Below are 16164 nucleotides of genomic sequence, written 5' to 3'. Positions count from 1 at the left end.
TAGTTTTGTTGCTGGTTAAAGTATAATACCTTTTTAAAGTCTGCATATTTAATTATCTAATTATAATATATATTTTTAAATTAATGCAAATTATATGAGTTTTAATTAATTTCGTTCTAATGCTTTGAATAGCATAATGTGTAAGAATGACGACATTGTTTCACACACTTTGCTACTTAAATGTGTAAGAATGATGACATTGTTTCACACTTTGCTACTTGCACACAAACAATCTCTTTTATTTATTATTTTAATTGTAAAAAAGTATTAAAAAAGTATTAATGCCTTGTTGTTGGGACATGAGAAAAGATTTAGAGAGAAAAAAATAATGATTATTATGAATGATTTTGATAAAGTAATAATTATTTTTGTTAAAAAAAATTATAAGATATTGATATATATAAATAATACAAAATATAATAATTTAAAATAAAGAATATTTTAGTATTTTGATTAATGATTTAAGTAATGTGATTGACAAAAGTAATTTAAAATGAAATAATGTTTAATTTTGTTTGTTTTATTTAAAAAATTCAAATTGAACAAAACTTTCATCAATTATGGACCTAGATATAATTTTTATGTTTCTATTTGTTCAACCGACCTGGATTTTAGGAGTGATTCCCTCCAAATAAGAGACGCTAATAAGAATAGGACACATAGACATGTAGGAATAGATAAATCATGTTTGAATTAATTAGAGAATTATTATTAATATTTTTTCAATCTCATTTTATATTATTTTTTATATCATAATTTTATTTAAAATATATAAAATATTCATGTCATAATTTAATAAAATATAAATACTTAATAACTTTGCATAGTAATTATATTTTAAAAAATATTTACAATAAAAAATAGTTAAATGATTCAAACTTTTTTAACATTTAGAAGATTTCTCATTTAGGTTTAATAACACATATTCTAGTATAATTTTTTTAATAATAAATTTTATTAAAATCTTTTATATTCAATTTTTCTAATATTTTTTAAATAATTTTTTTATATAATTTTTTTTAATTAATTTATTATAATTTTATTATTAATATATAATATTTAAAACTAATTATATAAAAATGATTATATTGTTATTAATCATTATAATTAAGTTATTTTATTAAAATTATTATTAATTATATTTTATTTTAAATATTTTTTTTATATTATTTAAATAATTAAAATAATTTTCTTTTAATAAATACATAATCTTTTATTATTATTTTACTTATAGAAGAACGAGTAACGAGTAATATAATTATATATATAATTATAATTACGATAAAGTAAATTAATATTATGGGAGAAAAAATGGATATTATTGGAGAGAAAGTGAACCACTATAATGAGATTTATTTCTACTGATTAAGAGAAAAATGGATATAAATCAATATGATGATCAATCCCTTAGTCTATTATATAATTTTGAATTTTAATATTTTCACCACTCCAGAAGCAAAATATTTTTTTTTTGTTAACTTTTTCCTCTAAAAAAGAATTGTGTATTTGGGTTTTACGAGATATATCTTGATATTTTATTTTATTTTATAAAAAAATATTATTATTAATTCAAGTGTTTATAAATAAATAAAAATTAATTTAATAATAATATTTACAAAATAAACAGTTAAAACAATTTTAGGGTGACAATAAACATGAATTAAAAACTCATCCCATTTTTCCGCGGCAATATTGAAGGATAAAGTAGAATAAGTATTAAAAAAAAAAACAAAACAATATTCTATCAAATATTATGAAGGAGAGTATTGATCAATGACCTTAAATTAGGATAGAATACACTATAACATGTCTACAAAAATGAGAAAATAATTATTAAAACAATCAAATAATATAAACAATAAATATTCATGATTGATCAATGACCTGAAAATTATGAGTGACTACTCTATATATCAAAGAATACTCCCAAAAATCATTTCAAAGGAGAAAGATACATACTCCAACAAATATTATTATTTGTTAAGACAGTTGAATATAAGTAACAAAATGATTCTTGAACAATTATTTAAATTGGGGATTACAAATTGAAGTTGAACCGGTATGGATATAGGAGTGGGTTTAAAATGGTTTTAGAATATTTATGAATGAAATTGATAAATTATCGTATGTTTTTTTTTTATCTATTTTTAATAATTAAAAAAATTAGAAAATTAGTTAGTTGTATCACATTTATCTGCTCCTGAATTTGTAGAAAATATCACTTGTTACGATTCCCTGATTCCCTCTGTCGGGGAGGAAAAACGGTCAGTATATATATATTTTTAAATATAACTGTTTTTTCCCTCCCTGTGAAGGAACGGAGAATCCCGTAATAGGAATCTTTCTGCCAAATAAAACTAATTAAATATGTGTGATTAAAGGTTAAATAAAACATGATATTTTTAAAAATATATGTTATATATATTTCTTATATCTTAAACTTTAGCAATTAGTTATATAAATTACTTAAAGAATGTGATTTGCCTTTAACAATAAATAAATAAAATGCTTCTCTTTTTTGCCATAATTTTTCTTACTTTCTTTGCTCTTTCCTAGATTTTTAGAAAATTTCCATAGGTCAATAAATTCTTGTAACCAGACCTAGAAATGTCACAAGCTAATCCTGGAATGAGATTTCTTTGTCTCTTTACTTGCACAATCACAATACAATAATAATTGACATTTTCTTCCCTTGAATTGTATTATAAATTACAACAATTTGAATTTGAAAAGACTACCAAATGGGACTTTCACCACTTAAAGCTATCTATGCAAATCACACCTAATTAGATCAATGGTAGAAAGTGACTAGTCTAATAGAGTCCTCAAATTAAATAAAAATCCTCAAATTTGGAGTTTGGATATATATTGACAGATGAAGAAGAAGATGGCAGCCTTCTCTCATTCGCGGGGGCGAGCAAGCCACAGAGAACTAAGTGCACGTAACCGAGAAGTATAGTCATTTATAGCAAGTAATGCCCGCGCTGATTGTCGAGTTGTTAGTATTCTATGCAGTTGTTGGAATGTGTGTTGTCTTAGATTGTCTGCCTGTTAATAAAACACAACATTGATATAGAATGATTGTTAAAAGTTTGCATCAATCAATATAGTTGTTGCTGCAATGGTGGTTTTATAAAGTTGATTGTATGCCTCTTGCTTGAAACTGCAAATTATGATTTTTTTTTATTTTTTTCTTGTAAAAAGTGTGTCTGGGATCGATAGTATAAATTGAAAGCAGTGCATTCTGTCGACTCGATACCATAAAATTAAGACAATTTGAGATCTAGATCTTGTTTGATGTTCAAGGGCTTGATTGCTCTTGGGTTATTTGGTTACCATAAAATTTAGACGGTTTGAGATTTAGATCTTGCTTGATGAAGAGTTATAAAGGGTTGGATCGTTATTGCAAAATAATGTTATTTGTGTAAATTAGGTGTATAGAAAAATATATGATGAAAAACAAAATAGAAAGTAGTTTTGTTGATGATTTGAATAATGTGATGATAATGGAATATTGTGTTATTTGAGATTAATCTAAAAAAATCATATAATTTTCTTAATCCAAATAACTTCTTATTTCATTCAAATCATCGACTAAAATAATTAAATACAAAAATTATTTAAACTTATTTCAGCCTGTTTTCTCATCCGGGTGGGATTCGGATCCTGTTTGGACTTAGTTCCTGGTTTTCGGTCTAAAATATTCTGTGAGTTGATATTGGGTTATTTGGAAAAAATCAAAATTTTGAGGGATGAAAAAGTGAATTATTTTGGTTAAATTACTAAAATATCCTTTAATATATAAAGTGAGTAATTTTGTATTTTTATTGATAATTTGATTGATGATATGAGAGTGATTATTTGAAAAATTGCAAATAACCCAAAATTAACCAAGCTTGGTGATTTTGCTAAAAAAATATTGTTTCGTGAAAAAAAAGTGGATTATTTGAGTAAAATGACTTTTTTTTTTTGGTTTTTCAAATGAAACATGAAAATATTAAAGGAAGAGGAATTATTACCTGATGAATGAATCCCTCAAGAGTACCTAGCTTTCCCATAGCCATAGCCATTTGTCCCATGTAATTTGCGACATTTCCAGATGAACCATATGGATTGACAGATCCAGCCAATGTTTCAGACAAGGATTGCTGCAATGCCTCCATCCCCTGTGACAATGCATCTTCTGCTTGTTGAGAAGATTGCTGCAAGTTGGTGATGCCCATTAGCTGTTGCTCAGTGAAAGGCTCCAACTGGTTAATCAGCAACTGCAGCAATAATAAATCTTCAGTTTCAAGTAAACAAACTTAACTGAATGAATCCAAACCCAACATTTTTTTATGAGAATGAGTGATTATTGCATTATTATTACCCACCTTTAGGAGTTCAGAAGAACGGAATCCACCAAGCCATAGAAAGCACCTCTCTGCAGGTGTTTTCCACATGCCAGACAATATATGGAACACATCAGTCTTTGCCGCATCACCCTTGATCCTGAAGATATCATCGTAATGAGCCAAGATCCTGTCCACAATCATGCGTAGTTCTGTATCACCCGCATGAGAGTTGACAGCACTTCTCAGTTCGTTCACTTTTTTATTTTGCTCCTCCAGCCAGCGTGAATATTCTACATCAAATGCCAACGCTCCTAAAAAAGCCATGAAAATATATAAGGTCATTTAACTGTAAAATCTCAAAAGTCAAAACTAACCTAGCCTTCATTTTTATTTGCATGGTCAGCAATCATAAATGAAGATAAGCTTCTAGGTGTCGCTTCATTTTTGTGAAATATGATTTGTGAGGTACTCAATATTAGTTGAGTTATGCCACGTTCAGTTGGAGAATTTTGGGATTAATGGATTAATTGGGCAAAATAATCAAATTTAAAAAAACTGGAGAATGATTTTGATTTCCCTATGGTGGATCATATGGGAAAAAGAAACAGGAGAGGTCTTTAACAACGTCGATGCGATGACCAACAACTAGCTTTTGATTTCAGTTTTCTTTTCGATCATGACAAAGTTATAATTCTGTTTCATTTGACACATAAATTGTTTTTGCGGGCATGAGAGTACCCTATTTGTTGTTCTCTTTCCTGAATCCCGAGGCATAATAGTAGCAATTTTATACTCTAATTTATTTTTTTGTAAATAATAAATGGCATTTTGCTTATTAGATAAGTTACAGTAATAACTAAACATGTTTCATAGTAGTTTAATGTTGCAAGGTACATACCACTACCACTACTTGATTGAGATTGATCCCCAGAACTTGAAATAAATATGCCCTTCACAGGAAGAAGAATAAAAGAACTGAATCAAGTGACAAACATACACAATCTCAACAGAAGCAAAACGAAAAGGTTTGTATCTAATTGTTGAAGAAAAGACAAAGTGAAACAAGCTCAAACCTGTTGTCGAGCTCGTTGCAGCTCCTGCTCAAGTTGGCTCAACTTTACTCTGCTAGTTTCTAGTTGTTGAACATATGCCTAAAATATAAAGGGCAAGAAAATGTCACATTAATCGACAATTTCTTTCCAATCTCCAACAAGACATTACAAGGTATACCTTTTTTCTCAATCGGCTCTTCCTAGCAGCTTCGCGGTTCTGAGCTAACCTACGTTGTGTCTGAAGGAAGAAATCAAGTAACTCATGTAAACACGCAACAAATAGGGGATAACAACACATTAATAAGACGATACTACTTTTTACCTTCTGATCTCTTGTCTTATCACCATTATCAGAACCAACAATTCCCATAGATTGCTCACTCTGGAACTGCAATGTCAAACCCCCAATATCCCAATATAAACAACTTAAATGTTTTCGTAAATCCAGTAATCCTACACGGTTTATCATTCAAATAGAGAAATGAAACGATGTTTACCCTCACGTTCCTATCGTCAATGTCACCGTCTGTAGAACTATCAGTCATCGGACTGATGACAGCCATATCCATCTTCTATAGACGATACCAGAGATCTCTTCTTCTGATAGTTATGAATAGCAATTTGGCTCAATTCGTAAGTAACAGACTATGAATAATACAAAGTGATTGAGAAATGAACTTACAATTACGTCGTAGAACTTTCCTTTAAGCTTCAGTTAGCAGATAAGTTGCGAATAACATCAAAGAGAGGGGAAGCAAGAAGGAAGCAGGTAATGCTATCGCTTTTGCAAATCTAGAGATGGATGGATGATTACAGTTAATATTACGGCTAATCCTTTGATTTGAAAGTGATTACAGAGAGGTAAGGATTGTTGAAGAAGAGATAAAAGAGATTGACGATTCACAGTTGGATCTTTCTTCACCTTCAACAATGGAGCCGTTCGAAAGATCGACTTCCCCAATTTTGACTTTTGGTCTTTGATGTTAGGTGCGGTTGGTGACGTATTCATCTTCATCATCATAACAAATTTAACTATTATTTTTTAAATAAAATAATAATAATTTTACATATTTTGATAATTATATTAATATTATTTTTTTCACTTTTAATATAATTTTAATTAAAATTTATTCTATAAATATTTCTTGCTTCTTATCTTCTTAGGAAGGACAAAATAGTCATTTTATAAAAATAAAATAAAAAATTAATTACAATATTGCCCCTCCCTGTGAGAGGGAACCGGGAAGTAGGAAAATTTGGAAGCAGACCACCCTAAATCGTGTTTACCCTCTCATTTCATTCTTTTTCGAGTATTTTTTTATTACCATTTTTATTTTGGTTTTGGAGATTTTTTATGAACACTTTTATATCATTTTTTTTTAATTTATAAAATTATATAAATATTTTTTTTATATTAAAAATTTATATTATTATAAAGAAATAAACTTAAAACTCTTATAAAATATAATATATATATATATATATTAATGATGTTATATTTTTTTTAATGTTCGGGATAAGATTAAGGTGGAGTCAGAAGGACGAGAACAAAAATATTATCTCCACCCTATCACCAGTCAACAAATATCACCGGTCAACAAATGGTCAAAGATTGTAATTATCATTATTGGAAACTTAAGGTTTTATTTATTTATTAATATAGGTAAATCTAATTTAAGTTAGTTAAGATTTATTTTAGTAGATTAAGTTATAAATTTTTATTTATGAGGAAAATGTAAAATTATAGAGCGAATTAAAATAGTTTTGACTTATCTAGATTATTCAATTGAGAAATAGTAAGCAAATAGACTTTTGATTTCGACCGGTGGTCAAATTTGGCTACTCGTGGAGGCTATTTTGTTCTTTGACTATTAATATTTTAATAATTAATTCTAACTCATTCATCACATAGAATATAAATTGAAAAATAAGTAGTTATAACTAGAAATTAAAAAAAAAAGAAAGAAAAAAAGTCTATAAGTGTAACAAATAATGGCTATTATAATTGAAGAAACATTACATTAGAGAACCCCTCCCCCCACCCCAAATGAATGAATCCCTCTTAAAAATTCTTGACCAATTGATCCGACGAACTAAAATGTCCCCAATCGTCGTCAAATACACGAAAGAGAAGGGAAAAATTAAATCAACCCTTTCTCATATTTGTTAATATACACGACATCTCGTTTGAGGTTTTTTTTAAGGACATACAATCTTATATATCGTTTAACTTCCCTAAGAACAACATTAGGGGGGACACATGTCCATTTGCATAAGATGTCGCGATTGACGTTTAAATGTTATTATACAAACGCATCACGTCGCTTCTTAGGGTTTTGTGTTGCATCTGGATTACCCTTCTTCATCATAGCCACAAACTCGTCATAATTGATACGTCCATCCTGCAAAATTCCCCAAAAAAAAGAGAAAAAAACAGGACAAATGTCATTATTAACAATATTTTGTTTTCATAGTGCACCAACGAATTGAATACTTACATTATCAGCGTCAACTTCTGATATTACTTCTTGTATATCATTACTATCATTCAACCCGTAATCGCGAAGGGCATGCTCCAATTCCTCTAAAGTAATAAACCTGGTAATAATTCTTCATTATTAGAAACATTGAAAATCAATAAACTAAGTTTACAAAAAAGGATCATATGAACATGATGCCCCTTTGGAAACACACTTTGAATCTATTTTTGTATTTAGAACCAGATTCAAAAACAATTTAGTTTCTGGATCCGAATTCAGATCCTATGTTAATTATTACCCGCTGTTGTCCTTATCAAAGTATTTGAATGCAGTGGAGAGATGCTCTTCTTTGTCCATTCTATTCAAATGCATCGTCGCAGTAATGAATTCATCGTAATCAATGGTCCCATTTCCATCCGCATCAGCCTAGTCGCGACATAAAAGGAATAATTAGCGACGTCAAAGGGCAATGTAGTAATTTTGTTGGTTGAAGGAACTTACAGCTTCCATCAATTGTTTAGCTTCGCTTTCTGATAATATTGTTCCTTGTTCGGCTAATCCTCGCTTTAGCTCCTCAAGTGTTATTGTGCCGCTGTTGTCTGTGTCTATTCCTTTGAACATTTGTTTCAATCCCATAATTTCTTCCTCTGATAAACATCCAGCAATGACCTAATTCAAACAAGATAATGATTAGTATTGTCTTTTTAATAACCAAGGGGGGTTTAGGACATTGCAAAATGGTTTAAATACCCGAAGAGCAACTTTCTTGAAATTGTTCATCGCTTTAAACTGCTTTAGTCTTCCCAATACAGCATTGTCAAGTGGTGTATCAGGTGCTTCTCCATCCTCTTTGATCCATGGATGATCTGAAATTTCATAAAGGAGCAACATTAACCAAAAGATCTATTAAAAATTTAAAACAAAATATGCATTTTTTAAATTTAGATTATGATCCCAAAAAAAGCTACATTTATTATAATTGTAATAAATTGGAATGATCTAGAAAATAATATAATATTTAATACATAAAAACTTAACTGAGAACTTGAAAGGCAGTTAGCCTTTGCTTGGGGTCAGAATTTAACATCTGCTTGACAAGATCTTTGGCTCCTGGAGAAATCGACGGCCAGGGATCGCTTGTGAAATCGACATGTGCTTTCAAGATGGCGTTGAAAATCCCGTGCTCCGATTCTGATTTCGAACATCAAAATTAATTCATTTTTATTTTGAGATGGGAAATTAACAAATTATTTACATAATTATCAACCTGCCCAGAATGGAGGAACTCCGGATAGGAGAATGTAAAGCATCACCCCAACACTCCAAATATCTACTTCTGGACCATATCTTCTTCTCAATACCTCTGGTGCTATATAATATGCACTCCCCACTATATCTTTAAATAATTCCCCTGTCTCAAATCAAAATACCAGTTTATCATTTGAATCAAATATATATATATATGTATAGAAGAATATTAGAGCTTGTTTGATGTAGGATTATTTAGAAAAAATATGGGTTATTTAAAAAAACAAAATCAAAATTTGGGGTTAAACGGCTGAAACATCCTTTGTATTCAATATTTTATAATGTTAAAAATAATAATGTAAAGATATTTGAATACTTTAGTTGATTTAGTTGATCATTTGAATAATTATGGTATTTTATTTTAAAGGATAAAACCATTTCATTAAACCATTTTTTGCTGAGGAAAGAATATTGATGGTATTGACAATGGGTAAGAGGTTATTTAGATTAAATCCAAATAACCCTTCATCAAACAGGGTCAAAACTAAGAAGAAAAAGAAGAAGAAACCTTGCTTGTAAAAGACAGAGAGACCAAAATCCGTAGCTTGAAGAGGAGCATCCTCATCCTTATTCAAGAGCAAGAAATTTTCAGGTTTGAGATCCCTATGGATAACACCCATGGAATGACAAGTGTGAACGATCTGCACTATCGTCCTCAAAAGCGAAGCCGCCGCCCTTTCTGTGTAATGTCCTTTAGCGATAATCCGATCAAAAAGCTCCCCGCCTGCGCAAAGTTCCATTACAAGATGAACTGAATGCTTATCTTCAAAAGCTCCCTTCAATTCCACAATATTAGGCTGCCCAGTAAGATGATGCATTATTTGAACCTCCTTCCTTACATCCTCCACATCTTCCTTGTTCACAAGTTTCCTCTTGGCTATTGTCTTGCACGCAAATTGCTCGCCAGTTGCCTTGTTTGTGCACAAATGGGTCACACCAAATTGTCCCCGTCCAAGTTCTTTTCCAATTGTGTATGTTGACTTGATATCCTCCATCGGCCTGCCTAAAACCGGCCCAATTTGTGCAGGTTTCCCAGACTTCCCGGAGATTCCAGGTTTTGAGGATTGGCCCGCTCTAGAGGGATCCATAGGATCATTTGATAAGTCGGGGTCGCTCTGGGAACAGCAGCCCCCCATATTATTGGAAAATAATGAAGGCGGAGACAGAGGGACAAATAGAGGAAGAAATGGAGGGATTTATAGGGTGAGGGGAGGAAGAATTAAGTTTAAAGAAAATATTTTGGGGGGTTTTGAGGCCTAAAGAGAAAAGAAAATAAAATTACAGGAAGAACAAGAGAATGTACAAGAGAGATAAGGAAGGGATAAAAATGAATTAGGTGGGGGGATTGGGAGAGAATTGATAGAGATTACCTGTTGTTTCAAAAATTAAGTGGAAGGAAAAGTTTCAAGAATTTTTATTTCTCAATAGTAGTTTAATATTTTAACTGCCTAAGGTAGAGGCATAGAGAATTTCCCGGGAAACAACCAATTTTTTTAATAATACCTTTTTGTTATATATATTTTTAATTGTTTTTTGTTACATTTATCTAAGGAAAAAGGGTGTTTTTTTCTGCTTTAGAATTTTTTTGACGGAAAATAGAAAAAAAAAAATCATAACAGTTGCAGAACAGACAAACAATTTGAGGAAAATAAGGATAATGCTGAAGGGTGAAGAGTGGAAAGTTACTTGGATCATCTTTCAAAGAATTACTCCAAAGCGTGCTTCCTCATTTCGGTCTAATACGTCTGAACTGGACCCTTCTTGTTCTTCTAATAGTTCTATCGATTCCATTGATACCCTTCATTCAATATATCTGCTTACAGCAATCTACTGAAAATGTGGGGTTAAATGTCATTTTCATGGCAAAAAATGTAGGGGATTCATGATGAAGAACTTGGGAAGGAATTACAACAAATACATCATCTTTGAAATCATTAATTCTCCAAATTATATCAGCTACTTCAGAGTTCCAATTAGAATTCAGAAACTGTGGAAATCTATGATCATAAACCTGACAAATCTTGTTAATAGGCCTAAACACTTGGTCTAAGTATGAAGCCACTCTCCATGGTTACTCTCAGCTAGGTTATTAAAGTCCATTCTTCTTAAGAAATATAAATTAGGGTTTTGAATGGCAATCATGTGATGATATGTGGCTGTTTAATTAAGAATATTAGATAATTGGTATTAACTGGTTAGGATAATTATGTTAAGCTTCTTTATATCATCTTCTTAATAGTTGTTTCTCAATAAGATTAGGTTTTCTCTATATGAAGAATTTAGGGTTCCTAACACACTGTCAATCTTATAACAAGCCTAAGACAAAACTCATTTGCTGCTTGCCAATTGAAGAGCATATTGAAATTACGCAGTTAGACCTAACAGTTAGTTCAGTACAAAAACGAAGCTAAATGAGCTCTCTATAATCAGAGAAAATGCAGAACTCATCAACATCACAAAATCAACAATACGAGAAAAGTTCTTGAGGGAAATTACCGCAAAAACAATGCCGAAAGCACATAGATACTGCACGAAGAAGTCATGGGCGTCGCACTGAGATAAATCCATTGTCACTTTTAATTCATCATTAGTGACAACGTCCTCAGTTTTAATCTGAAAGATTTGTTGTTTTTATGTCTTGTCTTCCTTTGTAGTAGTTAAGATTCTTCTGTTCTTGATTTAGACTTCCTTGTTCTTGAAGATGGTTTCTTTGCTGCGGCAATCAATTCGAATATTTCGAACATAAACTGGAGGATTACAGGGATTCGCGGAGGATGAAGATAGAAGTAACAGATGGAGTTCGTACGAGCATAGTCGCCGTGAAGAACTCCAACACCTGGGAAACCGGCAATGGTGAAGGTGATAACCATGTGAACGAGGGAGAATGAGAGACAAAGACATTCTAAGGGAAATTTAATCAAATAACCTCAAAGATGATCCGATGGTAATTTGTTAATTTTATTGCGCTCGTGGCGATTTTATTTTTTTTTGGACGATTTTGCCCTTGTCGCGGTCGCGAAGTGACGATATGTGAAATGTCCAGATTACCCTTACTATTTAATATAACCTCCGTACTTTTTTTTCATTTCTTTTCTTCTTCTTCTCTCTCTTCCCGCTCTTCTCCTCCTTCTCTCTAAACTCCGGCGGCGGCGGCGAACTCGTCGGAGATCTCGGCGGCGACGGTTCGTTCGAAATCCACTATGAGCTCCACGACGAGCACGAGCACTGTTCCAATAGATACGTGTATTTTAAGCATGTTTTATTGATGTTCGGTTTCTGAAATTGATTAGGGTTTTCTTCCCGTTTCGCTAAATGCCTAGCGATTCGCGAAGGCCTTCCCGTTTCGCTAAGTGCCTAACGATTTGCGAAGGCCTTCCCGTTTCGCGAATGTCTTTCCGTTTCGCTAAGTGCCTAGCGATTCGCGAAGTATTAATTATCCGTCTCTAAATCAAATCATGTTTTTTTATTGCAGCTGAAGTTTTCGTTTTCTATAATAGAGAGTGGAAACTTGATGCTGATGGAATACTGTATTTTGATGCATCTTCAATCAAAACATTTGATCTACCCCAAAGTACCTGTTATGCTGAATTACTTGATATACTCTACGATAGACTTAATGTGCAGATATCAACATACGATTTAGTGCTCCAAGTGAAGTATGATATTCCGAATATCAGAAATCCAAAACTTGTTTTTATTGATAATGATGGTGATTTGAACACATATTTATCACGCTTGATTTTGGGTCGAACAGTGTCACCATTGTGTGTATCTGTAGTGGAGAAGTCAGCATTTACTAAAGAAAAAATACCACTACTTACATACCCAACTCAAGAAAGTATACTACCACCACAACTTACTCAAAAATTTGTACCACCTGTTGTACCCTCGGAATTTTTTGTTGAAAGTCAAAATGAAGCCGGAGAAAGTTCTTTGCCTCACATCCCACTTACTCAGGACTTGCATGTTAATAGTGGTGAAAAAGCATCAATACCTATACAACCAAGTGCAAGAAGATCCTCATTGGGTACACCAACTAGTGCAAGAAAGGCATCAATGGGTACACCAACTAGTGCAAGAAGATCATCAATGGGTACACCATCTAGTGCAAGACGATCTTCAATGGGTACACCATCGACAGACCCGACAGACACATCACCGCCAGACCCCACATTTGCGATGGCATTAACTAGTGAAACCGTATTGGAAGTCGGTTCGTTGTTTGAAAATAAAAAAGAACTTCAACTTGCTCTATATAAATATGCGATGACCAGTCATTTTGAATTCAAAGTGGAGAAGTCAAGAAAAATCTTTGGGAACTCAAATGTTTGGATGAGACATGCAAGTGGAGCTTGCGGGCTGTGAAAGGTAAGTTTTCTGAGATGTTTGAGATCCGGAAATTTGAGCAAAAACACTCATGCTCAGTTTTGTCGAGGCCCAAGAAAAAAATGCAAACACCAGCATGGGTTATTGGGCAGTGCGTGAAGAGCAAGTACATGGACCATCATCATAACCACTTGCCTAAGAAAATAATTGAAGACATGCAGACAACTTATGGGATATTTTTTACTTATAATAAGGCATGGAGGGCAAGGGAAAATGCTTTAATAGCTGTGCGAGGAACGGTAGAGGATTCCTATGGAATACTGCCATCATACCTTTACATGTTGGAGAAGTGTAATCCTGGTACCATAATCGACATACAGACAGACGAGCTCGGCCACTTCAAGTATATGTTCATGTCCCTAGGCCTCTCAATTAGGGGTTTCAAATCCTTTTGCCGTCCTGTATTATGTGTTGATGCTAGTTTTCTTAAGCACAAGGTGGGTGGTCAATTATTGGTGGCTATTGCATTGGATGCGAATGAGCAACTATATCCTGTCGCATTCGGCGTTGTTGATTCAGAAAATAATAATTTCTGGACTTATTTCATGCAAAAACTAAGAGACGCAATTGGATTAGTTGATGATCTCGTCTTCGTATCCGACAGACACCCAAGCATCGCTAATGCCTTGTGTGCTGTTTTCCCAGAAGCAGACCACGGTGCGTGCACATATCACATAAAGATGAATATTGTGGCCAAATTCAAAAGTGATAAGTGTCATGCAGTTTGATTCGGCTTCAAGAGCGTACACTGTTCACGAATTTAATCGGTGGTTTGACAAGATCAAGGTTAAAGATCACATGATTGCTGCCTATTTGGAAGAAATTGGGTTCCAAAGATGGAGTAGAGCATTTTTTCCCGGTAAGCGATACAATCAACTCACAAGCAATTATGCTGAGAGTTTCAATAGTCAGAGCAGGGAAGCTAGAAAGTATCCCATTTCAGAAATGGCTGAGTATTTAAGATTCACAATACAACATTGGTTTAACGATAGAAGAGAAAGAGCGTTTAATCACGAAGAAGTTTTATCTCCAAATTATGAGAAGGTGTTACGTGAGGTATTCGAGAAGGCCAGATTCTATACAGTCCAATCGCTTAACCGATTCGAGTTTTATGTGCATGACAATCAGTCCCATTTCAAAGTCAATTTGAAAGACATGAACTGCACTTGTAGAGTATTCGAAGTTTCGGGTCTTCCTTGTACGCATGCAATGGCTGCTGCCCGTAGTCGGAATTTGGTTTCTTATGACTTTTGTTCAAGGTATTAATATTTAGCTCACGTGTTCATTCTGTTTAACCAATTAATAATTCGTTATATTTTCCCTGCACATAGGTATTACACAACTGAGTGTTGGATAAATTCATATGCCGAGACATGTTATCCTCCTGGTGATGAAGAAAATTGGGATGTTCCCGAACATATCAAGCAACGTTCGTGTCTTAAACCAAATGTAAAGGTTAAGAAAGGCAGACCACAAACAAAGCGTAGGTCATCCCAGGGTGAGGTCCGTAAGGTCCCGAGACGATGCAGCTCATGTGCTGGGCTAGGACATAATAGGGCAACATGCAAAGCAGTGATGCCTGCACCATCTACTGTAAGAGCTTCATCATCTAAGCAGCATGAGTCATCATCTCAACAATATGAATCTTTAGCTTGATAGATACTATGTTGTAATATATGTTGTTAATTGAACTATGGTACTGGTAAGATACTATGCGTAAGATACTATGTTGTTAATTCAGGTTTAAAGTTTATGTTGTATGTTGTAGTAGTAGTATATGAGTAGGGAAACGATGAGTAATAACTTAGCGAAACGCTGAGTACTTAGCAAAACGCGAGGTACTTAGTGAATCGGGAGGTACTTAGCGAAACGACAAGTACTAACTTAGCGAAACAAAGAGTACTAACTTAGCGAAACGATGACCCTAACTTAGCGAAACGAAGAGTCAATTCGAGGTTATCTTTTTTGTACGTTGAAGGGTCAATTCAAGGGTTACACTTGTTTTTTACGTTGAATGTTTTCTGCAATTCAAGTTCAAAATTCAATACATCAAAATAATTTATCATCCAACTTCAAAAATATTCATCAAGGTTTACAATACATCAAAATAAGTTATCCAATTTACACAATTTACACAATTTACTTCAAAATAATGTTTACACTAAGGTTCGATAATCTGATGGAATAACCTGACCGCCATCTTCTGCCTAAAAAACTCCATGTTTTCTGAGGTCACATTGTGCACGGCTTGATTAGCGCTCAAGTGTTCCATATACATTAGCGTGAAAACCCCACAGTCCCCGCTCTCTGTTGCCCGTGGGACTTCTCCAACCTTAGCTGCAGCGGTTTTCACTTTGGGGTGTGGTAACCGTTTGTAAGTCATTGGTGGGATGGGGCCTTCGAAGTTGAATTTAGGATACATTACCCTCTCACCAGGAGTGATTGTCTTTGTGAATATATGTGGAATCATGTCGCAGAAGGGTTTCAAATAAGGATCCGGATTCTTATAAAGATAGGCATCACAGTCGTACACGTCAATGCGGTACTTTTGAAGACGTGCTACACACAAAATCCAGTGTCGCTGGTTAATGTTCACAAGCATGT

General features: G+C 33.0%; 2 protein-coding genes across 2 annotated transcripts; both read right to left on the bottom strand.

Moving 5' to 3' along the window:
* Window positions 1-2659: 2659 nt before the first annotated feature.
* On the bottom strand, window positions 2660-6357 carry LOC124920291 (transcription factor TGA2.3-like). The gene is made up of 9 exons (XM_047460747.1): window positions 6069-6357; window positions 5884-5986; window positions 5709-5774; window positions 5565-5624; window positions 5408-5485; window positions 5233-5284; window positions 4374-4645; window positions 4020-4265; window positions 2660-3048 (listed from the first exon to the last, which is right to left on the bottom strand). The coding sequence occupies exons 2-9, from the start codon at window positions 5953-5955 to the stop codon at window positions 2902-2904; spliced, it is 993 nt and encodes a 330-aa protein (XP_047316703.1). The 5' UTR covers window positions 5956-5986; window positions 6069-6357; the 3' UTR covers window positions 2660-2901.
* A 1012-nt stretch (window positions 6358-7369) lies between these two features.
* Window positions 7370-10763, bottom strand: LOC124920290 (calcium-dependent protein kinase 17-like). Its single transcript, XM_047460746.1, has 8 exons — window positions 9683-10763; window positions 9134-9277; window positions 8905-9057; window positions 8617-8732; window positions 8368-8535; window positions 8165-8292; window positions 7885-7984; window positions 7370-7788 (listed from the first exon to the last, which is right to left on the bottom strand). The coding sequence occupies exons 1-8, from the start codon at window positions 10308-10310 to the stop codon at window positions 7690-7692; spliced, it is 1536 nt and encodes a 511-aa protein (XP_047316702.1). The 5' UTR covers window positions 10311-10763; the 3' UTR covers window positions 7370-7689.
* Window positions 10764-16164: the final 5401 nt, after the last annotated feature.

The sequence above is a fragment of the Impatiens glandulifera genome, chromosome 1 (genome assembly GCF_907164915.1).
Source record: "Impatiens glandulifera chromosome 1, dImpGla2.1, whole genome shotgun sequence".
Taxonomy (NCBI): domain Eukaryota; kingdom Viridiplantae; phylum Streptophyta; class Magnoliopsida; order Ericales; family Balsaminaceae; genus Impatiens; species Impatiens glandulifera.
This window is presented reverse-complemented; position numbering and strand designations above follow the sequence as displayed.